The following is a 27,171-nucleotide window of genomic DNA, read 5'->3' as shown; positions in this document are numbered from 1 at the left end:
AATAAAGTGGCCTGTTATTAGGTACACTTGAAAATGGCGGTGTACCTAATGGAGTGTCCGTGTGATTCCCTCGTTAAGTGCACCTGCGTGAAAAGTTTTAGCTCCTGCAGAACGTGAAAGTGGCTAAAACTTTTCACGCAGGTGCACTTAACGAGGGTAACTTGGAAAACATATTGGAACGCGGCCCCGAGGACTAGAGCTTGACACCTGACCTTTGACCATGATATTTCCCTAATAAAGTGGCCTGTTATTAGGTACACTTGAAAATGGCGGTGTACCTAATGGAGTGTCCGTGTGATTCCCTCGTTAAGTGCACCTGCGTGAAAAGTTTTAGCTCCTGCAGAACGTGAAAGTGGCTAAAACTTTTCACGCAGGTGCACTTAACGAGGGTAACTTGGAAAACATATTGGAACGCGGCCCCGAGGACTAGAGCTTGACACCTGACCTTTGACCATGATATTTCCCTAATAAAGTGGCCTGTTATTAGGTACACTTGAAAATGGCGGTGTACCTAATGGAGTGTCCGTGTGATCCCCTCGTTAAGTGCACCTGCGTGAAAAGTTTTAGCTCCTGCAGAACGTGAAAGTGGCTAAAACTTTTCACGCAGGTGCACTTAACGAGGGTAACTTGGAAAACATATTGGAACGCGGCCCCTCGAGGACTGGAGGTCGACACCCCTGGTTCAAGTGAAAAGTGCCACACCCGCCCTCACCCCCACTTTCTGATTGGCTGTTTGATCTGTGACGTCACACGGACACTCCATTAGGTACACCGCCATTTTCAGATTCGTTGAACGATTCGTTTGAACGAATCTTTTGAGAGAACTGATCCTAAAGATCCAGTTCACTTCAAAGAACTGTAATGCACATCACTAATGACGATGTGAATGTGTGTGACATAAAAAAAATAATCTCACTGCGTAAATAAAAGTAATTTTAGTTATAATTATGATCATGATTATAATCAATATGAAAGTATTTTTGTCCATTTTGATTGTACTTTACAGTTCTAGTTAACGTTTTTGGTTGCTATGGCGACCGTTAAACAACATGGCGCTCAACACGCCAATTGCAGGTTTGTTTTCCGAACGAAAACAAAACGAACAAAAACCGCCGTCAAGATTAAGACAAGACAAATTAATTCACATGAAAGTGGAAAACTATTTTTAATGCTAATACTTAAAAAATATTTTATTTTTCTCTCAGAGGTGGAAAAGAAGATCCGAGCAGCTTTCGAAGCGTTCGACTACCAATCAAACAACACAGTCGATGTGCGGTAAGAGAGAAATAATCGTTTTAAAAATGTAGTGATGTAGTGTATTCTTGTATCCGAGGTATCAAATATTTTCGTTTATGAAGTGAAAAAATATTGTAAATGCACAGCATTATGTATACTATTTGTTTTCTCAGCGAAATTGGCACAATCATCTATTCTCTGGGTCGCTTCCCTAGTCAGGCAGAGCTGCATAACTTCATAGCTGAGGTCAGAAACCTGTTGAAATATGTTGGACGAATTCAAAAGGTGGGCATTGCTATTTTTATTTGAGTAACTAAATAGGTGGTTTTCCAACCCAGGTGGAAGAGGACCAAACAGGATACATCCACTTGGACCGCTTCCTTCCTGCCATGAGCTATGTTTTAATGGAACATAAGTAGGATGGATGTCTATCATATTACCTGCCATGTGTTTGACTCTCAATGTGCATCTGGACGATCTTTGAATATATGTGCCACGACATTGAATACACACTTGGACAAGCCAATGAGATCCAATACAAGAACTGAGAATGAAGTCAAGGTTTCAGACTAGGATTTCAAATTAGGGTCATGGTTACAAACTAGGGTTAGGGTTTTAAAGTGGGATTTCAAACTAGGGTTAGGGTTTTAAAGTAAGATATCAAACTCGGGTGAAGGTTTCAAATTAGTCAAAGTTTCAAACAAACTTTTCAAACTAGTGTTTCAAACTTCGGTTAGATATTCAAAGTAGGGTTTAAAACTAGGGTAAGGCTTTTAAACCTGAGTTAGGAACTCAAAGTAGGGTTTAAAACTAGGATTAAGGTTTCAAACTAGGGTTAGGGATTCAAAGTAGTGTTTAAAACGATGGTTAGGATTTAAAACTAGGGTTAGGGGTTCAAAGTATGCTTTCAAACAAGGATTAGCGTTTCAAACTCGGGTTTTAAACTAGGGTTAGGGTTTCAAACTAGGGTTTTAAACTAGGGTTAGGGATTCAAACTAGGGATTTAAACTAGGGTTAGGGTTTCAAACTAGTACTTTAAACTAGGGTTAGGGTTTCAAACTAGTACTTTAAACTAGGGTTATGATTTCAAACTTGAGTTAGGGTTTCAAGCTAGGATTTCAAACTACAGTTAAGGTTTCAAACTAGATTTAGGGATTCAAAGTAGGGTTTTAAACTAGCGTTAGGATTTGAAACTAGGGTTATGTTAACTAAGGTCATGCCTGCTTGTGTTAAAGGTTCCCTCCCATCTCTGAGGACGTTTTGCTTCAAGCATTTGAGGTAAGGGCGCCCACACGATAATCATGTCTGTTTGCCTTGCAGAAAGAGTTTGTAAACGCACAGTCATGCTCGTCAAACCAGTAATACATGCCACAGTTCACTCAAAATCGTAGGTTGAAATGACTGCCTTTAACTTTAAGGCTTTGCACTAGTCAAGCAACTACAAAGGTCTTAAGAAAACAATTTTCTTATTGAAATATACTATACCTACTTCTTTCAAAACAAACTTTTGCTTGTTATCCCGCCAACTATACTATAATTGTTGTCGTCATTCTGTGTTGAGGTTCTTGACAGTGAAAAGAAGGGCTACTTGGACCCGGATGATCTGGCACAGTACATGATGGAGGAAGGTAAAGCATTTTTCCCCCCCAAACACAAGCGCATTTGAGTCATAGCTTGCTGGTATTGTGCAACATCTGGTACTTATTTGCGTATATGTCGACGTCAGGTGAAACCTTCAATCAAGAGGAGATGGATGAGATGTTGACAGCCCTCACTGACCATGAGACCAACTTGATTTACAGCAAAGACTTACTCAACCATCTCATCATGGACCCAGAAGTGTAGGGCACAGAAAAATAAATGTGATCTGGAATAAATCAATGGTACCATCAACTTTGTGTTTGCAGCAGGGGTGTCACAACAGCTGTTTGTTCTAGCTTTCAAGTTAGCGTAAATCAATTTGTACATATTGAAGCACATTTCACTCCAAAATTATCCTTTCCATATGAATTAGATTTATTTCCAGCATTTATTCCCACCACAGCATCAGCTCAGACTGATACAAAGAAAAATTGAAGGTAGCTTATTTAGTCTTCACCTGACACCTGTTGCATTGTAACATGGCGACATAAAAACCCCCAATGTGGATTTAATGGAAAATAGTGGCAAAGGTGGAAAGTACAAAGCGTAATGGGGACAAGGAGGCGTTACATGTGCAGTGGAATGTTTACAGGGGCAGTCCTTGCTACTTATTTGGTCCTCAGACAGTAACACCTAAAGTAGAGTGATGTTAAATGATAAGTGCAGCATATGCAGTGGTCTCTTGAACATGTTCTTACACAGCAAGTGACATAATTTATAATAAAAAATAAAAAAAATAGCAGGCCTACAAGCTACACTTTCACATATATTGGGATCATTTAAAGTTTCAAACAATTTCTTTTCATTTTTTTTTTTAGATTAAAAAAAAAAAATGAAGAAATTCACAACAATATGGAAGAATGGATGCAGGATTGGCCTTCCAAATAGCATTTGACCAATCAGCTTGGCTCATTTTTACCAATTGCACTATAACTTGAAACAACATTTGAGAGCAGTGGATTGGGGCTAAATGTCATGCAGTACTTAGCTGCAACCAGCAGTACATTGACAGAACACTGGGATGGAAAAGGTTAGACTGTTTGAACATTCAAAAAAGTATTCCATCCGTTTAAAAACAACACTTTAAAAAATTACTTTTTTTTTTGCATAGGCAATCAATGAAATTGAGTCAAAATGCCCATCACTTCGAAGAACTAAGAGCCCTCTGACTCTGTTAAAACAGAATTTCCCCAATTTTTCTTGTAGCTATTCTGTAATCACTGAAAAGACCCCTCAAAATCTGGCATTTTTCCGCTCAAACCCCAAAAGACGTACAGACGAACAACCATTCACATGTACGGGCAATTTAAGAGTTCATTTAGAGCTCAAAGTTTTTGGGGAATGTGTGAGGAAGCTGGAGAAAACCCATGCAGGAACAGGAAGAACATGCAAATGGAATCCAGATTGGAACCCCAAACTCAGAACAGTGATAATATGCTAACCCTTGAACTGCGGCACCATCTTGAAATCCAGACAACTACAAATAGAAAAAGGATTGGTAAATTAAACCCGTAATGTGAGCCTTTCTGTGAGCGCTTTTTTGTAAAGTTTAGAATGGAAAGACCAGAACCTTGCCAAAATATTCTGTTAATTTCTCTCACTTAACTTGAGTGGTCCACCTTATTATTAATCCAACAGGCAGTGGCGTCGGTGCCCGTGTTTTGCATCACACCAGGATGAACAGAATCACAGCATGGTTAGTTTGCGGTGCTTCAGATTTGGAGCACCAGTCCGGCAGCTGAGATGTTATCTCCTCCACCCGCAGTCTGGTACACCTCGGTGCACACCAGCACGGGCGCCACGCAGATCTCATAGTCCTCCTCCTCCCAGCAGCTGACGGGCCGGCTCTCCTGGAGGGGGATGCGCTGGCTGCCCTCCTGTCGGCTGACGGAAAACGAGTCATCCAGGATGAGCCTGGCCTTGCTGGGGTCGATGTCGTTGGAGCCGCACACGTGGCGGTTGGCCGTGAGCGAGGCCTTGGCGGTGGCCGACATGGTGTTCTTCCACTGGGAGCCCCGGGTCACGATAATTGCCTGGAAGGCTAACGTGTGCACGTGGAGGCGGGTCAGGGGCTTGCCCTGCGTTTGAGCGTCGTCACCTTGAGCGTCGGCGTCTTTGTAGCGCTGGTTGACCATGCGGTAGACCTCTCTCATCTGGTCCAGGACGGTAGCGACGCGAGGGTTGGGGTCAGACAGTACCGTGATGGTGGAGCCTTTGAGGAGGCTCAGCAGGTTGGGGAGCTCCTGCTCGTTCATTCCCAAAGAGTCCGCCTGGGTTAGCAGAAACATGATGACGATCAGAACTTCTCATTATCAATAGCGCTCATCTTAATTGAGGACCCAGGTTAGTTTGACGTACTTGAGGAATGACATAATGAAGCAGGTCTTCCATGATGCTCTCTTCTACAAAACTGGCCATCTCAAAATGGACACCAAGCGTGGGAGAGGCGGCGGCCAGCACTTCGGCCAGGCGGGAGAGCAGAGCGGCACGTTCACCTGAGGTCAAGGAGTTAGAAGTGGCCACACTTCAAAGTCAACCAAATGTCTTCATTTCATCTTACCTGACTGGAATGGAAAGTTATCCATCATTTGTAAGCCGCCCACAATGAGAAGATCTGGATGAAAATCTTTGAGCTTCTTTGCAAACTCCTCCATGGACGCCAGGTACGGGTTATGGTCATCACTGTGGACGATGTACCTGCACGCCAACGAAAGGTCAACTTAACATGATGCCAATCGTGCTTACTATCAACTAAGACACACCTGTTGGCTCTACGAGAGGAATACTGTCCCCACTTTGCACCAGATGGATACTCCAGGATGAGATGAATGTCTGGCTCTTCTACGGTGTTGCCTGCAACTGTAGATAGCGATAAGAATGATTTGTGTAATAATTTCGATAAAAGCATCAAAATCGCAATATTGGAAACAGTGCGAGAAGGGCGTTTAAGGTTCCCCAGTGTGTGCTGTTTGCATACCGGTGATGTGCTGTGATAGGACGTCCATGAAGTCCGGGCTAAAGCTTCCACCGAGCAACACGTCACATCCCTCGTTGGCCATGCGGCCGGCCATGACTGGGGCGTTGCCACCCACCGACCATCTGTTTCCAGGTAGGTCACGGGATGCCTCGACCAACTCGCTGAAAAGCGTCTCATTTAGCACAAAGCGCCTGCAAGGGACACCAATGACAACTTGAGCAAATGTGGACGCCGTGGCCACCGGGAACATTAGCTTCCCCAGGTGACAGCAGCACAGGCACAAACATACAGTAGGACTACAGTTTCACACAAGGTAGTTTAAACAAAGGTTTGACACTGCTTACTCTGCCGCGGCGCCCGGGGCAAAGAAGTAGGCGAAGCTCTCAGAGAGTTGCTCAGCACTTTCAATGTAGTCATGATGGAGGGGCTGGTCGGCGGGTACGAGGCCGATTTTATTGAGAAGCGACACACCTTCCACAAGCAGGTCCACGCAGCCTCCAAAACCTGCAGATAGATGGATGAATGTGCAAAGTTTGTGAAACGTAATAGTTTATATCATTAAGCGCGGGGAACCAGAGCATGCCAACTCAAACAGACACACGGTTAACTTTTCATGTCACATAGACGCTCCACTTGAGCATCATAATCTCAAGCATGATTTTAGTATGCTGACGTGGGACGCTATGCTAACCCACACTAGCTGCTGTCCATGTGGCTGCAAGTGGGCAAAGGTTGGAGATACAGGATAAGAACATGACAACACTAATTACAGACACAGGAGTTTAATGTGTCCCTGATTTCACACATAGGCAATCTTATCTGGAGATAGATACGGTAAAAGCAAATCCCTGCTTTGCTTATGCACATTTTATCATCGCCTTGCAAACATTCTAATGCTTGTGCAATCAATTAACGACGTCTATATATTCCAAAAGGCTTGTGAAATAAATAAACAGGTCCTGCTAAGCAGATAAGAGGCGCGTTCTTTGGACTGTATAATGCATACCCGAATTCACCTTTTAATGACTATTTGTCAGACTGCATTTCTGCGAATTAAATCCCATCAAATGAAATCATTACTTTTGCCACATTTTTTTGTGGCTTCAAAGTTTAAGCCAAGTTCCCGCACAAGACTCACAGCCAACCTTCAAGCAGCAATACAAGAAAAAAAACCGAAAAGTAGATCGTTTTAGTTGAAGACAGTAGTCTGCAATTAAAGCCATATTTTGAGACATTTGCAGTAGCCAACTGTCACGAAATAATGTCAATGTTAGCAGTGTATTTATCTGAAATGACACGAGCTAATTCTGCTAGCCTTACCAATCGCCACCTTTGGTCGAGCGACGTGATTCATTCCAACTTTGCTCTCGGCTCGGAGTAGCGACGACAACACGGTGTCCAGCCGGCCGTCCAGTCCCTCATTGTTCGGTGAGCGAAACCAAATTGCCAGAATCACGACAAACAAGGAGATTGCAGAGCCATATTTCATCAACGGACCTCTTCCAGCGCCCTCCATCGTGAGCCAGTTTGGCAAATTAGCAGTGGGCACACTTGGGACTAGGAGCGAGTTCCAACTGAGCGCCGAATGGGGCGTTTGATTTCTATAAAAGATGACCTGGACGTGCAATAACGACAGTGAACTCCCCGGTCCACATGCACTCATTATCAATGCCGAATCTCAATAAAAGCGTAATACTCTTTTATGTTTGGGGTTTCATTTCATTGCATTAGTTTGTTTGTAAATCCACTGCTGAACATAAAGAACTTGAACATAAAGGTCACGAAATAGAGACGAGCGGTAAACAAAACAAGCCTACTCTTCTCCGCCTTCTTTGAAGGGGGCGTGTTTATTTTGACAACAAGGCGGAAGTAGAGTAGCCCAGAGCGTGTTTCGAAAATCTCTCATACAAACAATCGTAAAATAAACCATATTTACAAGATTCATCGACCGAGTTAGAGAAACAAGTTCCTCTCACGAGCATAATAAAGTCACTAACAAGGTCGTTTGAGGTCTTATGGAATTCAGATACACTGAAATGTAGTACTGCACATTGAAATCAATTATAAAGGTTCACAAATCTGCTTTGCAGACGAGTTTTGGACAAAGCACCATTGTTATTAATAATGAACGACTGGAGCTCTATTATCTATAAAAGGTTGGAAGTGCTCTATCACTATTCCCAAAATCAATTTTCTATAACGCAATCACTGTTCACGTTTCAGAACACAGTTTTAATGGAAAAAGGTGCCGTTATGAACGGTCAAACAATGAGCAAGTAGTAAAATTCAAAATAAATGACTGGATTGAAATACTCCCGTAAAATTCCTTTGCATGAGTTACATTTGGACAAATAAATATGCATTGACCACAAACTCAGAATGAGAACCAAACTAAAAATTTTATTCAGTTTAACAGTTGTATGCCAGCATTTTGTTCACTGGAGAGAGGTGATTAAAATCACAAACTTTTAAACTCTGTCCTTAATGATAGACAGAATGGCACACAAAAAAGTAAAATCACAATGCAGAAGCTGTATTGACAACACATAGGATACATTCAAGATAGTTAAGTTGGCCGATCAAATTTGTAGGCTGGGAAAGTCTGACATGAATAAAACCATCTTTGACAGTCAAATAATAAAAAAAAGAAAACATTGTTTTCAGGCACATACAGTGATTGTAGACATTCTAAAAATCAACCTACAAATAAAAATCTTGCTACTAGTAAAAGTGAACTGCGGACAAAACTAGAATAACACAGGGACATTTCAGTGCAGGCAGGTGGAGTATGTCGCCCTCTAGCGAGCAAATGTCGAATGAACGAACACAAAGACCTGCACAGAGAAAGGAAGGCTCAACAGGCTTCAATTAAGAGTTCCAGGATTTTTAAAACTTACAATTCGCGATTCCATCTTACCTTCGAGTTTACTTGGGGACACCCGCCACAACTTCAGACTCAATGCCACAGTGATTTGATCCACGCAAGATTTTAAAGAACCCTAAAAAAATGAAGCAGACAAAAACGCAGCTAACAATCAATTTGTAGCCTTTATCTGAATAAACGGGCAAATCCAAAGGACATCTGGTATGATGCAATGCATTTCTGTGCCATTGGTCATTGTGGGCCTGCTGTGACTGCACAGCATAAAAGTGAAGCTGTCTGTTCTACACTTTAATATTTTGATTTGGAAAGTGATAACGGCGCAACAGCGATTTGTAATGTCTGTTAATTCCTTTCAGTACTCGACTAGTTGTTCTATATAACACACTAACCTGAAATTAGCTTTTTAGGCCACAAATTGGCAGAATGAACTAAAGTAGACTCTCACCATTATCACCCCAGTCAGTGTTCCAGGAGTTGGCACAGAGCCAGTAGGGGACACCATCTTCCTCACCCCAGCCAAGGATCTTGATGGCGTGCCCACCCAGCATGGACCCAGACACATGCTGATACACACCTGCAGATAAGAATAAGAGGAAACATCTTAACTAGTACAGAAGTGAATGATAAACGTAAAAAATGTGGAAAGAAATTATTTGTATATTATTACACACTTACCAGACTTGTATAGAACGAAGTCCGAATACACCGTGAAGGCTCCCTCTACTGGGCCTTTCTGGTATATTTCCATCTGAATCTGTTCTGGCTCTGACAAAACGCTGTAAGACGTTTTACCTGAATCACACAAGAAAATAACGCTGGTCAATACATTTCTAAATCATTTTTAAAAACATATTGGTTCTAAAGCTGCCCTAATTCAAGCTCTAGAAACAAAGTTTTTCTGACCATAATGCTTGTCCTGCGTGTAGCTGGGCGTGTAACCGGGTTCACACATGGATATGCACTTGGGTGTGTGTCCTTCCTCGCCAGTGCAGGGAGGTCGGCTACCGTTGACGTGGTGCTCGCAAGGCGCGATGGTGTAGGGCCGGCAACCTGCATGCAGGGGAGATGATGTGATTCCAAACTCGCACGGTTAAGCGCTCCCTTGTGGTTTCTTTTACGTGCGTCACTCACCAATGTGGGAGTTATACAGCCCACCAGAGACCAGTCCCTCACCAGTCCAGAATTCCCAGGCTGCTGACGGGTAGCCACCATTACATCTAAAAGGGGTCAGTTTTTGAAATTGGTGTCCAAATTCCATTGCCATTTTAATCAAGTGTCACATTTGGACATAGTGTAAATCGTTCATGCTGACAGCAAGTCGCGCCTGCTTGGGGCGCTATTGAGCTAAATAAAAGAGTTGCGGTCATCTTACCCCATGCCACAACCATCGCAACAGGACAGCAGGTCCTCTGCCGAGACTTCCACGCTGACCTTGGCATTGCTGTGGATGCACACACGGTCGGATATGGCTTCCACGGCACCAAATGCCTGGAAACACAGTCAGTGTTAGGAATGCATTCAAAGCAGAAAAAAAAAAAAAACATTCTAAATCCAAATAACGTTGGTTCCTCACCCAGCAGGACCCACAGGAGCCTTGGTCTCTGATCTCCTTCAGTGTGGGGCAGTCAGGCCACTGCTCCCTGGAGTCAAAGTTCTTTGGCAACCACACATTGTCAGCATACTGAACCCTACATATGATGGAAAGTTTTAGTTGACTTTAAATGTAAGCATAATTTGCACTTTAGCAGAAAGAGCAGATAATTTGCTTGTCACACTCACATGACAGGAAGCTTGGGTCCCTTGAGAAACGTTCCACAGAGTTTCTTCACATAACTGTAGTCGGCCTTCTGAAAGTTGAGAGCGGCCTGCAGCAGAGGAGCACGCGTAGGCAGACATGAGCAAAAGAAGCGTGGGAACCAGCATGGAAGCAAACAAAAAAACCTCACCCTCCAGGTAGTGTTCTTCTTGTTGATGTGGTCAACCATCTCAGTGGACAACGGGTGGATGGGAGGTTTAGCCAAGCTTAGTGACAAGCCGGCAGCCAATAAGAGGAGGGACGCACGCCACATGTTGCCTGAAACGACCAACAAAAGAACATTCAATTTGACTTATATTTAAAACAAACAACGCATGTGGTATGAAAGAACGTTGCTCGAAATGAAAAAGGTCACAAGTGACTAAACTGAGAAAATTCAGTGGGCAAACACATTGCATCAACACACAACAACAGTCTACTGCATTCAAGGAATCGGTTTTATTTATAAAGCTTTGTGAAACACATTGTTCTTTTTAATGTTGTTTTTACTCTGACTGAAAACTGACCCTGATGCAAAATTGTGCCCGCAATGCAGTTTGAAGGGCACTTCAGTTTGTAGCATGAAGGACAAGCAGCCATTAGAGATGCCGATGATGTGAAGCGAGCCCTGTGCTTTGATTAAAAGGCTTCTCAAGATCCATTAAAGTCATTACAGGCACAGCGTTATCACGTAACAATAGAATCATATCAAAACATTCCGGGAAAGGAGCAAATGACGCAGGTAGGAAAAAAAACAAGAAGTGTTGAGACATGGGTGGTTTCCAGAGAAGTGAAAATAGTGAACATGTAGGTGGATCCATTCAATGTGACAACATGGGTGAGGTGAATTTATTCCTCATCACTGAAAGTGGAAAAAAGGGAAGTAACACAAAATTGTCCTGAAACCTACATCAATATATTTTCTTAGTCATTTGTCATCTCGACATGATCATCTGCCTTCATAAACAATAATAATTCTCTAAACGTCCTGAAATGCATTTGCATTAATTTGATTAAATGCTTTCCATCAAATGTTCAGCATAGAGTGGTGTAGAACGACACTCCTGTCATAAGAGAATTTGTGATATTTTGCTACCAATATATTGAAACCTTGTTCTGGGTATTTTCTGTTACTCGTGTTTGACCGTCAAGGTTCCAATATTGTTACCAAACCATTAATAGTACAAAGTTGCGTCGTTCAAGGCGAAATGTTAATACTGCACCATAAGCAACGGTTCAAATGTGATGTGACGGAAGTGAACCACCCACGAGTGCAAACTGACAATATAACATTGTACCCACTTCAAAGAATTTGCAAAAGTACTCGGGACTTTACCGTCACATAGGTAGCATTTATGTTACGTGCAGAATTGACTTCAGAAACCAAAGCTTTGCAGTGATTGCCATTTAGTTTACAGGCTCGGTGAGTCGTAACTGAAACCACACTGGTTTACAGCCAGCGAGAAACACCATCCTGAGTCACGTCACTCTTAACTAGACTTTGCCTCCTTACATGTTCACTTCTTATCTGAATTACTTCAGAATGGCTCTATCTGTTGATACTGTGCATTTGAATGAATACAATAAGTAGGACAGGAAATAGACAGCCACTGTTGTTTTTCATTGTTGTGGATCTGGGAAAGGGCCAGCAGACCAAACAGATCGAAAGACTATCAAAGGTTGTCATGGTTCTGCAGGTTTCATCTTGCCCTCACATGCAATGTTCCCTCTAAGCTGCGCGCGTGCGCAATCGCGCACTGCCCGCACGTTCTCAGCGCACAAGAAATCTATCCAGCGCATAAACATACCCCCCCCCCCCCCCCCCCGAAGCGAACACGCAGCGTTGGACGCCCCATTAGCACCCCCCCCCCCCCGAAGCGAAACGATCACGCAGCGTTGGACGTCCCATTTAGCAGCCCCCCGAAGCGACCTGATGTTGCTCACTGTAGTCCTCAGGTTGCTCAGGGAGCTTGTGTCTATGTCCAGATACATGAAAAATTAGAGGGAACATTGCTCACATGTCAGATACCCAACTACAAATGAGCTCATTCCTCATTGATGGGTACTTGTTTACTTCATCCCAGTAGACAACATGGAGGGGGAAAAAAAAAGACAATCTCGCATGTTGTCTGAATAGTTATTTTTGCACACTTTTAACGTTTAACATTTGGTTTTCTCCAACCTTTTGTGCACTCGTCTTGCAGCCCATATTGGATGCGAGTATTCATCCAGTCGTCTGTTGCCCAATTACAGGCACATAATTTGCTGAGTCATTAAATCTACTTCATTCAAATAAAACACGAAACAATTACAGTAAAAATACTCGCACAAGTATAAATAGCTTAGTGTTACTTCAAAATATGTAAAAAAAATAAATTGACCGATTTGTCTGTTGTCTTGTTTGTTTATGAAGTGTGACTTGCTAGCGGCTAACTTTTTGCGTGATCGTGTCGTTTGTGTGGCTAAAGATCAAGTCGGTGATAAAGAGAATATTTACCTGCAGCTAGTTCTTTGGTGAAAAGATTGCTCGGATTGCTGGTTGACGGTGAGTGACAGTGAAATCAACTATGCGACAGTCAGCGGATATAGTTAGATGTGAAATCACGTGACTAGTCACATGCTGCCGCTCATGTGATCATCAGGAACGGGGTCAGTGCATTCGTAAAGGTAAAAAAATAATAATTTTACAAAAGTTTACATAAAATATGGAAAAATAAAATTTGCTGGGAAGTATAGAAAATAAAATTTTTTGAAAGACATTACATTAAGACATTACATACAAAACATTACATTAAACACATCTGGATGACAGAAAAACGAGACAAAATAAATGAATGCAAGAAAAAAAATCTAATCATTTGAGACTACAATACAACAAAAATATCCACAAAACTAGATAAGAGCTCTGATGAAGGCGGAAGAACCCGCCGAAACATGTCAGGTAAATGAACCTAAAAAAAATTGTTTGATATAGAAGAACCAGTGAAGTAATAGATAAGAGAGTGGTAAAATCAAACAAGGCCGGAGGGTTATTTAATAACTAAATGCTCTGTAGGTCAATTTTGCCCATCCCTGTTCTGCACTGATGGGCATGCTCAACAAATAAACACACATATAACCCAAATTTTTTTTGTCATTATGGGAAACAACAAATCAGTATTCAATAATATTTATAGAGTGTCATAAATGTCTTATTTATTCCTATGTGATTTTGAGCTGTGTGATAATGTTTGAGTTTGTCTGACCACAAAGAATATGCTGATTGATATCTGCAGCTTTCTGTTCCTTCTAACACTGTCTGCAGACTTTAGAAATGATGAGTTATGAAAACTACCATCGCTCTGATTTTACCAAACAGGTTGCGCAAGAGCTATAGTGGCATTTCATCAGCCAAATTACGTAAAGAGCAGCACGCAGTACAACTTTTCATCAAGGTTAATGACTTTATTTTGTCACATCATTAGCACAGTTAGTGTCACCATCAACCACAGCAGCAGTGGGAAATTTCAGTCGAGATGGGTGTCTATTGATAAGAGTAAAGGACAAAAACGTCCAAATAGTGTACCACATATGTCCACTCATTTCATATATGTAAAAAGAAATTCAAGACAAAAAAAGTGTAACTTCAAAGCAATGCATTTTAGGCTACTAGGAGGCAATGCAAACACACACACACAGTCATGTTGGCAGAAAAGCACCGATTCATGAAAATAATTCTGCAGTCTAAAGCGTGTATATTTTCTTTTAGTGCACAAAGATACATGTCATTAAGCGTCTTTGGGTTTTTGAAAAGCGCTATTGAATAATAATAATAATAATTATTATTATTATCTGCTTTATTGCTGTGGCGTTCACATCGAAGCATGTGTAATGTCGACTACTGTGTGTGCAGCAGGTGCATGTGCTCTTCATGCAGATATTCTTCATAGTTACATATCACTTCTCTGGATTTGTTTGATTAACCTTTCAGTGTTTGTACTCAAAAGAGAAGTTCACTTGTGACCTCTTTCAAATGACAGCAGAACAGAGCAGATTGTTCAAATAAAGATGATGATTGGCAGGACTCACATCTGTTCTGTACTGCTAAATCTTCCTTATCACATGGTCCCAACGAAACGCACCAAGCTCCACCAAGTTTCCAATGTCTTAGGTGCATCTGCAGTAGCTTGACAAAAAATATTTTTATTTTATTTTTGTTCTCATTTTACCGTGCGCTTGTTGATATTTAGCTGACCCCCAGGCTCGGTTTATTTCGTGTTGTTGATTGTTCTGAAAGGCTGATTCAAATAAAAAATGTGTTAGTGTTAATATCAGTTAGATGTTGAAAGTGTTAACTGAATACATTCTTAGTTTCTGCTTAAAAAGAGGTTCTGAGGAAAGACAAAAACAAGGAAGCAAAACCCCAACTATTTTCTGTTCTCTGACAGGAGGCTCACTTTCCTCCACACAGAACAATGTTACAACTAAAACTGCTACTCTGGTGATTAAAAGTATACTCTAATGATCAATTAGAATTTAAATATGAAATCTGCTAAATATGTTTTCCTAAATCAATAAAAACTAATTTGTCGGTATTGCTTTGTAAGAATTCACAAGAAGCCACGAGGTTTAGAAAAGAGGCTGCACCCAGTAAGACAGCATTTCATGTAAACTGATTTCTTACTTCGAGAAAACAAATCTCAAATGTCACCATAATGCAAATGAGTTTTTTTTTTTTTTTTGGTAACCTGCTTGAAAGCGTAAATACGTTTTTATCAGCAGGGAGATCTTCCACTTGGTATTTTTGATCGGAAAAATAAACGTGTTGTTTTGTTTCAGTTCGGATTACGCCTACCAGTTCAAAGAAACTGTCTGCACATTTTCTGTGTACAAGTAATGAGCAGGGAGAAGGCATGCTTCAAATTGTGTTTTTTTTCCTTCACAAAATCCTGTGCAGTCACTACATTAGGTACACCTCCCACCATAGTGTTAACCACGGGTCGGTAAACCTTCGTGTAAAATGATTTCATACAATTTTGAATTGTATTATCTATAATAAATCATTTTACCATTTATTTAATGAAGTGATGAAATAAAAACATTATGTAATCAATTTTAGGTGACAAGGGCTAAATTGATGGAACAAATATTACCGGGATTTTGATCATCTCAGTGGGCCAGATTTAACAACGAAGAGGTCCATGGGTCACAAACTATGTCTTTGGTGAATGTTCATACTTTCTTCACTTGGTAAATTACTTAGATACTTTCTTTTAGTAAGAGAGAGGCGAGTTTGTTTACCTGCTTAACATGTTTTGATGCTTCTGAGGAAGGCTACAGGAAGTGGCTGAAACATGCCAAGCAGGTAAAAAACTAATAATAATATATAAATAATGTACAAATAAGGTTACCAAAATACTAGAATTTGTGAAACATCCATTGCAGGTGTACCTAATGGTCAGTGAATGCTGTTGATTTCATCTTTCTTACACCGCCCTCTCTCTGCTGTCCACCAACTGGACCATTTGTTTTCTGGCGTGGGAGATGACTGGTGTGAGTGGCACAATCGGGGTGCTGGGTGTAGTAGCACTCGCAGGGGTTGCAGCACCTGGAGTGGACGCAGCAGGCGTGGAGGCGGTGGGCGTGGAGGCCGCGGGTGTAATGGAACCAGGGGTCCCACTCGGGGTCGCGCGTGGAGTCGTGCCGGGCGTAGCAGGGATGATAACAACAGGGGCCAGACTTGGACTCACTGTCCCAGCTCGAGATTCCGGACGCGGGGGAGATGGGACGAAACGAGCCTCCCTGATGCGGTAGGGGCTTCGGTAGGTGGAGATGGGGGACAGCTCAGACCCCCAGCCCAGGTAGCTTCCAGTGGAGGGAGAGGGTGCATCTACACTAAAATAGGAGGTAAGGTTTGGATCTAACGGCGTGGATGCTTTCTTCTCTGGGGAGCTGATCAGGAGAGGGGAGCGACGTTCGGGTGACCAGCCGGGGGTCTTGATATCCAGAGAAGCGGCTGAGGACGACTTCTCGGTCAAGGTGCCAGCATTACTGTCGATGTGGCGCAGGCTTCCCGGTGGGGGAGGTGATGAAAGGGTAGGTGAGCCATAAATCGCACTTTGAAACTCTTCCTCACCTGTAAAAAGGACACATACAACATATGTTGTTGGGAAATAGGAACAATTGATAATATCATAAATAGCTCCACTTGTGCTTCTGTTGACACACCAGTCTGTGTTTTTAATCATGTTGTATAGCAACAAACCTCTATCCTCTGAGTGTGGAGCACTGAAATCCTCTGTGACCTCTTCAAGAATGGCCTCGTGCACTGGGATGATCTCTGGAACTAGTTTAATATCGTGGATGGTTGTGGGAGGAGCTTTCCTCACAGGTCTGGCTATGACATTGGTAAGAGCTGGCTTTGGTGGCGGTGCCACCTCTCTCTCCTGGAGAGGGCACACAGAGCAAAACTCAACATTATTATGCTGGATAATTTCACGTTCCCTTGTATTGGACCTTTTTAGATAGGTGTACTCAATGAAGTAGCCACTGAGTGTATCTTTCAATGGGCAACTGCTGTTTCTGATGATAACTGAAGCATTACCTGTGGAGCTGGGATCACCTGAGGTGGGGGTGGTTGAGGAGCTGGTTGTAGCTTCTGAAGAACCTGAGGTGGGACACGTGGAGCCTGATGGGGGGAAAAGAGGAACTACAATAGCAAACAATATAGTACAAAGTGAGCCTTTGTTAGACGCTGAATATTAGGAAGTAGCTGAATTGGACAATTTTCAAAATGGGGCTAGGGTGAGGTTACATTGGGACTTTTATAGGCATTTTTTTTTACTGTTTTCATGATCATTTTATTTTTCTGCATCACAAACATACGTTACAATCGACTGCTGTTTTATTCCCCCTTATGCTCTTATTAATAAGCCAGCCAATAAGTGTCAATCAAATGTAAAACACACAGAAAAGGAAAATGAATAGGTGTAATTAAGGCGTAAATTTGACTGGAATACTCAGGCCAGCCAAGACATTAACAAACCTGCGGTACACGACGAGGTTCATTGCCATAGTGAATCTCTTCACACAGACCCATGAGTCCAGCCAGACCGCCTTCTCCGTAGAGCGACCAGATTTTGGGCACGTCCCCTGTCTTCAAAGCCAGTCGAATCAGCAGCCAGTGATGATGCCTCCAGCCCTCCCACTGGAGCGGGAGCTCCATAAGGGTTCCGCCTCCTGATTTGAGTCACAACCCCAGGCATAATGATGAACAGCTTACTCGCCACTGTGTATGACTGATTGGTTAATTGAAAGACCAAACAGACCAGACAGTGTTGCATGGCGATGGAAAGTAGGAGTGACTTTCTCCTCCAACGAAAGTATGGATCCAGTCTCCATGCAGGCGCCGCTGATCCCCCGACGGCGAATGCTCTGGAAGATCTCAAAGGATTTGGGGTGGAGGAAGCGATAGTATAGCACCAACGAGATTACACCTACAGACGTAAAGATGAACGTAGATATAAAGCATGAGAAGCTTGCCGATAAAATATAAGAAGGAAATGAAACTACTGACAGGCACTTAGCAGGCCTCACCGATAAGGAAGCTGCAGAGGACCGCGGCTGGGATGGCCACCGTATCCCATGACACCATGCTGAACAACCAGGACGAGGCCAGCAGGAGGAAAATGTTCTCTAAAAACATTACCTGAAGTGGAGAATACAAATAAATTGGTAATGATTTGAACATCCCTTCATCCGCCCATCCATCAATCCGTCCGTCCGTCCATTCATCCATCATTTCAATAGTAATTTTCCTCATTAGCATATCAAAATCTGCCTTTATAAATAAATCTGTTAAAGTTTGATTTATACCATCACATATACATTCATAAAGTTACACACACAAGCACATCCGTGCACACAAGCACACAGACAGAGTCGCATACCAGATAGAAGCCAGCCATTCGGAAGCGTGACGGGCCGTACTTCACGTTGAGGAAAAAGAATATATGAATGGCTCCAAGAATCAGATTGAAGAGTCTCCATCGACTAGTTGAACGGATAATGTCAGTCTGCTGAGAAACCATCCAAACTGTTGTCCCCAACCAGTGCACACCTGACACAATGAACAAACAACCATTTTGTGAATACTTGACTGAAAACATGATGTCAATCATGTCGTGTTTACAAAGCACAAGATAGGATCAATAAAGGATATCTCATAGCTTGCTAGCCAGTGAATGCACGCCTGATTAACTCACCTATAACGCCAAGAATCCACTGTTTGAAGACCCGTGTGAAAAGCATGAGTACGCCGAATCGAGACCCCAACATACTGACCTGCGCACACACAAACATACAAAGTCAAGTACACACCTGTAGTGGGCAAGGCATGTATTTTGTCAGGAAGGCACTTAAAAGTGTTTACCCTCCACAGGAGTCGACAAAAGATGGATGCAGGGGTCATTTGCAGGTGTCCTGGTCTGATGAGATGACATGCCCGGGCGTACAGGACCAACGCCCAGGCCAGAGATAACAAACACACGGCAAAACACACTGATGCTGGAAGACGAGAGAGAAAGACAGGAATGAGGTGCCAGAAAATAAGCCATATATGGCGACATAATCAGATTATATTTAATTCATCTGAGAAACTGTTGATGAATTTTGGTGCTTATGTTTTGGTTAGCAATCAGGTTCAAATGTCCTCCTTGTCTTTGCTTTGTTTTCTTGTTTTTATTTGCCAGGTAGCACTTTGAGATTCCTCCGAATGTAAAGTGCGTTACAAATAAAATGTATTATTATTATTATTAATTGTGCTTTGCGTGTGGATCTAGATTTATGTATTTATTTATTTAGGTTTGTTTGTTCTTAATATGAGAAAAGGGAGTAGCGTAACATTATCTTCCCGACCTGGTGATTTGATGCCTATATCAGTGCAGATGAGCACGTAGGTATGGAGCAGTGTTTCGGGGAGAGTGACCACCAAGGCCTCCAACAGGCGCAAGGCAGACACGTCGGCCTGCTGCATGATCTCGCCATACACGTCCATGTCTGAAAGATGCATGCACTCCCACAACCTGCCAAGGCCGCACACACAATAAATACTGTGTAGCCATCATATGCATGTAAGTACGTACAGTGGAAAAAGAAAGCCTCTATGGCGCAATACCAGGTAAAAAAAAACCACTTTCCATAACCACTGCACATTTACTAAACACAATTAACTTAAATTAATGCACACCCCACCTTTTGAAAATACCCAAGTGCAGTACGTGAGTCCAGGTGAGAGACTTTCTGCGGATTTTTCCATCTGAGAGGTACCACAAGTAGCTGAGCCACTGTGGACCCCAACCTGGAATACACACAATATAAACTCATCAATCCAGACCAGCCTTATCTCTCTCTCTATCTCGCTCTATCTCGTTTACCTGGTAGCAAGAAGAGTGCGGTGAATCCAGCCAGATGGGCATAGCAGTAGTTGTGACCCACCCACAGATAGTACACAAAGCAGTAAATCACTGGGGGAGGAAAAAAAGAGAAATTAACATGATTATGCAATGGGCAGACAATGTGAATACGTTTGAGTCAGTTGAGTAGCTTTAGATGTAAAGATTACAGTACATGCTTACCAATGCGTCTCGTGACTGTTTTGTGTGGCACTACTGATTGTTGATTACAGTAATTGTGAATTTCTTTGAACATTAACAATTGTCATAATAACATCAATAAAAATAATAGTCACAGTCAATCATCATATGACCTCTGCAATGCTCTTCATCCCAACTGAGGAGCTATACAACAGCTCAGCCTCCCTCCGTCCCCTCACACATGAAGTCCCAAACCTTCACTCTACTGCTCCGTGAGTCCCAACCATAACAGGGCCCCATCCTGGGGTACGCCCATCCCTTCCATCACCCTGCCCCAAAAACAGGTCGTGCAGGAATGTTGCATCACGCTCCTAGAGTCTGCATTTTTTATTGTCAAATAAATGACTTTTGGATGGTGCGGCATGGAAGGGGTTAAGGCATGTGGCATGAGTCTGCACTTTTGCTCTGATGGGATGCATGCAGGGTGTAGCAGCATGCTCTGCTGCAGTCCGTGACGTCACACAGCAAGCACAACTTTCACTGATAGTTGCACCAATAATCCACACCATTTTTTGCAACAGTCAATCAGAAATTATGTCCCATAACTAGTCTAGATCATTTGTTTCAGCAGGTTAGTGCATGAGAGTGTTGCATGCATGTCCCGTGTGTGTGTGTGTGTGTTTGTGTGTGTCCCAGGTAGGACTCACGCGCTGCCCTCTCCGCGACAATAAGGACTGCAGTGAAGAAGAAGACACAAACTTGGCAGCAGGCCACACAAGAGCCTCCGTGGCTGGCAGGACCTGAGTAGTCCCTCATGGCGGACTCCCACAGACACACACACTGTGCTCCGGAACAGCCAGACTAGACCTGGTTGCGGGTTGGCGGCCCACAGTCTTTTTGGTCCCGGCAGAGAGAGATGGAGATGGGAGGGGGGGGGCTGCTGATGCTGCAGAGCCCGTGCTCACTTGGGCTGCGCGCTCCCGACTCTGCCGTTAAAGAGACAACAGCCATGCAGCGGTGAAAAGCATACTTGACTCCTGCACTTGGTTTTGTTTTTTAAATCCATTTTATTTAACAAACCTTTTCATTCTATTTCATGTTTTCATACAAGGGAGACGTGAGGAATGCACAATGGTGTGAACTGAAGTTGGTTTATCGCATTTGAAGATATGCTATTACAAATTTCTGCCTCATGAGGGCGCAACATTACAAATTTTGTGTGCAATTTTCCCCCCTCAGAAATAGGATATAACCACGAGGAAAGGGGGGGGTCTCATTTCAGCTTTTATAAAGACTTCCAAAGACCAACTAAATGTATGAAAATATATTGCTGCACCAATTAACTGAATCTTTGTAAGAGGTTTTGATACCAATATTGGATGTCAGGTGTACAGCACCTATTATAATGTTCCAGTGAGAAGGGGGGAGTATGAAAATTCTAAGGGCCTCTTTATCTCTATGACTGGGGGCCTAAAAAACATTTTCATTCAAGTGGTTGGGTGACTTGGGCCAAAAGTGATATTTCCACTGCCTTGGCCCCTGTCAGTGACAAAGACTGCATCATCAACAAATAGGTTAAACATCTCTGCTGAATCACGTGTACAAGCAACAGACTCTCTTTCTTCATGTATGCATTCACTTTATTTAAGGAATGCAACACATATAACAGTAAAAGCACCGGAATCAAACCATCATGCCCATTGTTCCCTTTATCAACTTTCAATGCATACAAAAGGTGGAATAAGGAACATGTGTATTCCATAAACTAACACATTCACATCCCTCATATATATACAAAAGCACCATTTAAATTGTGTTTGAAACACAAAATGTATGTTAGTGAGCAAATGTGTGGACAGATCATGACGGTCACTTTGTCCATTTGGGGCCACACGTTCATGAGTCCTCCATTGTTTTGTGTGTCTTTCTTTGAATTTCTCTTGCCTACCTTTCATTCATCGTTCAGTGTGTTTTGTCAGTAATATCTGTTTAGGCTCTGAGTGACTGTGCTGATGTCTGGCTGTCCGTTCATCCAGATTTCTCTCAGGATCCTTTCTCGCTCCTCTAGCCGCTGGGCCTGGTCCAGTTCTAATATCACGCACGCACGCACACGCACACGCACACGCACACGCACACACACACACACACTCCATGAGCATCAATTCACATCAGCATCAACTTATTTCTGACTACTGCCACATGTTTCTACTTTTAAGAATTCAACCTTTGCTAAACAAGGAAAGGAGGGAGCCTAGCTAAATGCACACAACGCAAAAAGCCATGCATGAGCTAACAGTCTGTGTTGTTGTGTTACATTCCTGAACACAAATGGTGAGGCAACACATAATACATATAATAATACTAATTGGCACGTATTCTTCATCCTCTGCGGAAAATAGCTAATATTACTGGAGCTTAATGCACATATTTTTGAGCGTGTATGTAAAATACCCTCAGCTGATGTAAACATGCCGGCATGCAGCAAGGCCCTCTCAAAGCGTCTGCGTCTCCGTGACGACATGTCAGTCGTTTCATCCCAGTCCTCGGATTCGCTGTCCCCGGCCGGCCCGGTGACCTCTGAGGGGACAACAGCCATATTGTCCGGGTTGGCGTCGACGTGCTGCTGGTGGTGCTGACAGACGTGATGGTGACGCTTGTGGCGATGATGATGATGGTGATGTCGATGGCGAGGGTGTTTACTGTTGCCATAGTGACAGTCGGCGCGACAATGTATCTGGAAGACCACGGCACAGAGCGTGACAAGGAGACCGACAGACACTCCACCCAGAAACACCAGAGCTGTCCTCTCCGGTTGGTCTGAGAGAAAGATCAAACAGACAAAACAGCTTTCAACGCATTTTCCAATTAGCACAAAGGGCTCGATTAGATATGCGAGAGGGAGGGCTGCACCACTGTGAGTAGTCAGAGTTGACTTCAGTCACGGCAAATCAAAGCGACCCGTTTCATTCCCTTTAAATGTATCCCTCTAGATTCTCGACATTGTGACAGCACATCAGCGCCCTCACCCCTGAATGCACACATTGTGCATCAGAATGTTTTTTATATATAATTATGTTGCTTGAAGCCATTAAAAATACTGAACATTATACACAATGAACAAGCCTTTATTTTTTTTGGGTCACATTGAAAAAGACAGCAAAGAGATACTTATATAGTCACAGAAGATGCAGAGTATATTGAGACTTGGGCATAATCCGTACATGTAACGTAACGTACCTGTGATGAAGGTGTAAGCTGCCAGTATGTTGCTAAGCAATGCCATCTCCTTGGAGACCACCATCACATCTGCGCTGGTGCTCTCTGTGGTCTGTGTACTCATCACTTCACAGGGAGTTGATCTTATTGGAATCTTCTTCAGTCCTCATCGGAGTTCTCGTACTCATCTCTTCATCACAGGAAGAAATAACAGAAGACAAAGAGAGAATGGTTTCAAAGCATTTTAGAAGCACAAATTTACTGGACACAACATAAGGTACATTAGGTACTACATTGATCTAGTTTACGTGAAGCTGCTGACTGTAAAATCACAAAGAATCAGAGGTGATTTTATTGCTCACACCTATCAAATGACAATACATCATATTGACTGACCTAAAGTTAATGTGCAGCTGAGAATGAAGAAATAAAGAATCTGTGAGGAATTTAAACTGCTTAAGACAGCATTATTGTATCAAAGTTTGTGTTGTGCTCCTAAGTAGAAAAATTATGAAACACTCAAAGACCCAATTGATTTGATTACAAGGGGAGATCTCTAATTAAAAAAATGTCTTTATTGAGTGAATGGGTCTCATTTATCTTGAAATTAAACAAAAGGGGGCAATAAAACCAAAATTGCGAGCAGAAAGTCATAATGTGAGAGTGAATGAGATTCTGTGTCATAAGTATGGGAATAAAAAGGGATGTCCCAAACATCATACGTATGTGTGTGTGTGAGAAAAAAAACTATTAATACCGTACAGTACTCCTTATTTGCCACTTTATTGTGTCAATCCAACCAGAGGATACCCATTCACCCAATCTTACTCCAATTTTGCCCAAGTTATGAATCATCTGAGCCTGAACTGTATTACATGTGCAACCATGGGCCAAGTAACATGCACATTTCAGACTTTCATTAGCACTTCAGGCACATTTTTCTGTGTTACAAGAATGACACGTCAGCCTGGTGTCGCAGCCATGCACACACACTCATACACACACCACTGGGACTCAAGATGACACAAACATGGACGGCGTCCTCAGAGCGATGTCAAATTATTTGGCTGTCGAGGTGGTTTTGGGATGTTGAGTGTGAGTGCTGCAGGACGTGGATGCCCTTCTTTGCCTGCCCCTCCCCCCTCAGAGACATTTGACCATTTAGGTTGGTGCTTGTTGGAGCAAAAATCAAGGCCACCCTGCTAACAGAAAAGGATTTGGAGCCTGAATCCTTTTTGTATTGAAGATTGGAATACACTCATACAATCCCCAAAAAAAACATTAGCGGCAAAATAAATTGCAACATTCCAGTTACGTATTTAGATGATTGTGAGGCACAAGGCCAGCAGACAGCTCATTAATAGATAGCAACAGAACTTGTTGACAAAGCCTCGACCATTCCGCTGACTGGACTTCTCATTAGGTACGGCAGTTGCACAATGAATCATTTTAAAAATGTATTCTGATAGTTACCATTAAGAAAAAAAGAAAAGCAATGTAATTTCATTACTTTTAATTACTTCTTGATTACAATGCCAAATATTCTAAAAGAAGAAAAAAAAAAAAGATCAATACCATATATGTATATATCTCTGGAGTTGGTCATTTTTGAAAAATGTTCATTTTTTAGGAGACCCAGAATACTCCATATTTTTTCAACGATTAACATTGCATCATCAAAGAGAGCAAGCTTTTATCAATATTTCTGATTGGTTCATAATTCATAAAAATAACACCCCTGCCCGGCAGCATACAAGTAGATTCAGGGGGAAATATATGGAATTTACCAATTTGTGACGTTGCGACCCGACGCCAGCGAGATGCAGTATTTGACCGTTGTTTTCTGTCTTACGAATATTTCATACGCATGGTTTTGAAATGCAAGGGGAAGTCTGAGCACCTGGAACTCAAATCCAAAATAACTGTCTGCTAATTACTTTGTCCCTTGCTAGGTAGCTTGATAGCATGAACATGAAACTCAAATTAGCTTTCCCCACTGACAACTATGCCATCAGTTGGCATGTCAGACAACTGGTACTCAACTTTGTTCTCAACCATTACTGCCTCATAATAAGAATTTATTACACTTATGTACATTATATTATATGATATTGTGTGTTAAAACTTTTCCCTGAAAAAAGTGTGACTTAAATTCTGTAAACTTCATCCGTTAAAATCTTTTTATTCTCATTAGTCATTAAATCCTAAAAAATAGATTTTTAATGACAATAAATGTCCTGATGTCTGTCCTGACTATCACATCTTTTATAACAAAACAGTTCGAATAATTTTTTGTAACATCCCTGTTGATTCATTTTAAACACTTCCAAAGCCTTGTGTTGAACTTATGATAGAAGGGTGACATAAATGTGAAAATGAATCCTGTACTACTGTACTATTACTTAAAACCTTGGATGAGGTCAACACTCCTAAGCAGGTTGATGATTTAATGCCTCGCTCAAGGGAACCATGTCAGATTATTCAAGTCCACAGAGGGATTTTGAACCTTGGATCCTCATGTCCCCAGGCCAATTAAGTCCTTGTGTAGAAAGCTACTGCTGCTCCAACCAAATAAATTAAGCTGCTAAAACAACAACAACGAAATGTTCAGCGCTCGTGTTAGTTCCGCTCTTGTCTTTGTTAATTAAAAGCAATTAAAATTCAAGCTGACATTTATGCTAAGGGACTTTCCTTGCACAGTCTACAAAGTGATCTTGTTTCTACGTGTGTGGTTCAAACACACTGCGTGCGTGTTTTAGCATATGAAGCTGATGTAAATATAATGTGACATTGGCCTTTCCCTCCTCAGCATGGTTACACTTTAACATGACCTGCGGAGCACGAGGGAGACAGCATGCACGGCAAAACACAAACACAGCATGGGAAGATGGACATAATGGGAGCATGGGGTGGAGGCACGAAATCATTAAATAAGGTGGAAAAAGTGATGGAGTTGTATTAACGATGAAAAAGGAGGAGGACTTACACTTACGTTTCCGTGCAGCCAGCATCGCTTGGCTCCTTTCCTTCTCCTGTTTGCCTGCGTCTGTGCTCCTCTCTGTGTTGCGCGCCACTCCTCCCCTTTCCTCTTCCCTGTGTCTTACTCCTGCCAAAAAAATGAATAATAATCACCAAACATAGATGTTCTCTTGTTGCCTGTTAGTAAAAATAATTAATCCATTCGTCCTTCTTGATAGAAGTTTGCAGGGTGAATATTTTCCAAAATGAGCTTTCATCCTCTACCGTGTGAGCTGAGCTTCTCCAGGTTGGTTGGCAGTCAGCAAGGCAGAGGTCGGGCCCTCGGGGGCAGAGCTGTGACATGAGACCTCGACAGGAAAAGCAAGTCTCTCGCTCTTGCCCTCCCTCTATCTCCCAAATATCTGCATCCTTTCCCTCAACTGCATGTGGAAAATATAAAGTACAGTATGTGGAAGAGGAGGAGGTGGGAGGGGAGTGACAGAAGCTGGATGAATATTTAATCATGTATTTGTGTAAAAAAAAAAAAACACATTCACAACAGGTTGAAGGGGGAGTTAAAAAAAAACAGAACAATGTATTTTGTTAAAATTTGTAATTTTTGTTGTCCTTTCATAAGGTTATGTTTATGGACTAGCCTTGATGCATGGTTTTTGGCCAGGAATGGACCAGCCGTCCGGGAATCTCCCGAAATTCCCGATCGCCACCACACCCGAGGTTTTAACACAGCATAACCCTGATGTGCCCTGATCGAGAAAACAACAACAACAACAAAAACACAGCAACACTGCAGGTTGTGTTTACTCCTCTTATGTGATTTCTTGTGCTAAATCTTCAACTCTTGTAAAAATGCATTAAGATCAGATATGACATT

The 27,171-nt window shown here is 42.3% G+C and overlaps 5 protein-coding genes across 8 annotated transcripts; 1 reads left to right on the top strand and 4 right to left on the bottom strand.

Annotated features, from left to right (window-relative positions):
* Positions 1 to 1,012: 1,012 nt before the first annotated feature.
* On the top strand, positions 1,013 to 3,129 carry efcab2 (EF-hand calcium binding domain 2). Its single transcript, XM_037247401.1, has 7 exons — positions 1,013 to 1,074; positions 1,206 to 1,275; positions 1,410 to 1,482; positions 1,575 to 1,651; positions 2,472 to 2,514; positions 2,798 to 2,864; positions 2,963 to 3,129. The coding sequence occupies exons 1-7, from the start codon at positions 1,050 to 1,052 to the stop codon at positions 3,079 to 3,081; spliced, it is 474 nt and encodes a 157-aa protein (XP_037103296.1). The 5' UTR covers positions 1,013 to 1,049; the 3' UTR covers positions 3,082 to 3,129.
* An 843-nt stretch (positions 3,130 to 3,972) lies between these two features.
* On the bottom strand, positions 3,973 to 7,534 carry adpgk2 (ADP-dependent glucokinase 2). The gene is made up of 7 exons (XM_037247399.1): positions 7,175 to 7,534; positions 6,199 to 6,358; positions 5,855 to 6,045; positions 5,640 to 5,736; positions 5,438 to 5,574; positions 5,236 to 5,372; positions 3,973 to 5,147 (listed from the first exon to the last, which is right to left on the bottom strand). The coding sequence occupies exons 1-7, from the start codon at positions 7,515 to 7,517 to the stop codon at positions 4,590 to 4,592; spliced, it is 1,623 nt and encodes a 540-aa protein (XP_037103294.1). The 5' UTR covers positions 7,518 to 7,534; the 3' UTR covers positions 3,973 to 4,589.
* Positions 7,535 to 8,228: 694 nt separating this feature from the next.
* ctsba (cathepsin Ba) lies at positions 8,229 to 13,147 on the bottom strand. Its single transcript, XM_037247400.1, has 11 exons — positions 13,031 to 13,147; positions 10,685 to 10,812; positions 10,518 to 10,603; positions 10,312 to 10,426; positions 10,111 to 10,226; positions 9,870 to 9,955; positions 9,642 to 9,788; positions 9,414 to 9,530; positions 9,184 to 9,312; positions 8,772 to 8,853; positions 8,229 to 8,688 (listed from the first exon to the last, which is right to left on the bottom strand). The coding sequence occupies exons 2-10, from the start codon at positions 10,805 to 10,807 to the stop codon at positions 8,780 to 8,782; spliced, it is 993 nt and encodes a 330-aa protein (XP_037103295.1). The 5' UTR covers positions 10,808 to 10,812; positions 13,031 to 13,147; the 3' UTR covers positions 8,229 to 8,688; positions 8,772 to 8,779.
* Positions 13,148 to 15,185: 2,038 nt separating this feature from the next.
* xkr5b (XK related 5b) lies at positions 15,186 to 21,026 on the bottom strand. Of its 2 annotated transcripts, none has more exons than XM_037248217.1 (13): positions 20,813 to 21,026; positions 19,947 to 20,036; positions 19,765 to 19,870; positions 19,429 to 19,595; positions 18,944 to 19,077; positions 18,777 to 18,855; positions 18,462 to 18,631; positions 18,109 to 18,220; positions 17,841 to 18,008; positions 17,558 to 17,751; positions 17,117 to 17,200; positions 16,778 to 16,958; positions 15,186 to 16,648 (listed from the first exon to the last, which is right to left on the bottom strand). In XM_037248217.1, the coding sequence occupies exons 1-13, from the start codon at positions 20,919 to 20,921 to the stop codon at positions 15,999 to 16,001; spliced, it is 2,244 nt and encodes a 747-aa protein (XP_037104112.1). In that variant the 5' UTR covers positions 20,922 to 21,026; the 3' UTR covers positions 15,186 to 15,998. The 2 variants fall into 2 exon arrangements, with proteins under 2 accessions (XP_037104112.1, XP_037104113.1); XM_037248218.1 differs by having other exon boundaries at positions 17,135 to 17,200.
* A 697-nt stretch (positions 21,027 to 21,723) lies between these two features.
* On the bottom strand, positions 21,724 to 26,723 carry eva1a (eva-1 homolog A (C. elegans)). 3 transcript variants are annotated; one of them, XM_037248299.1, is made up of 5 exons: positions 26,565 to 26,723; positions 26,308 to 26,427; positions 23,343 to 23,511; positions 22,557 to 22,922; positions 21,724 to 22,193 (listed from the first exon to the last, which is right to left on the bottom strand). In XM_037248299.1, exons 3-5 carry the CDS (start codon positions 23,443 to 23,445, stop codon positions 22,081 to 22,083), a joined length of 582 nt encoding a protein of 193 aa, XP_037104194.1. In that variant the 5' UTR covers positions 23,446 to 23,511; positions 26,308 to 26,427; positions 26,565 to 26,723; the 3' UTR covers positions 21,724 to 22,080. The 3 variants fall into 3 exon arrangements, with proteins under 3 accessions (XP_037104194.1, XP_037104193.1, XP_037104195.1); XM_037248298.1 differs by having other exon boundaries at positions 26,308 to 26,723; XM_037248300.1 differs by having other exon boundaries at positions 26,314 to 26,723.
* Positions 26,724 to 27,171: the final 448 nt, after the last annotated feature.

This window comes from Syngnathus acus, chromosome 3 (assembly GCF_901709675.1).
Source record: "Syngnathus acus chromosome 3, fSynAcu1.2, whole genome shotgun sequence".
Taxonomy (NCBI): Eukaryota; Metazoa; Chordata; class Actinopteri; order Syngnathiformes; family Syngnathidae; genus Syngnathus; species Syngnathus acus.
Note: the sequence above shows the minus strand (reverse complement) of the source record. Positions and strands in the feature narration are given on the sequence as shown.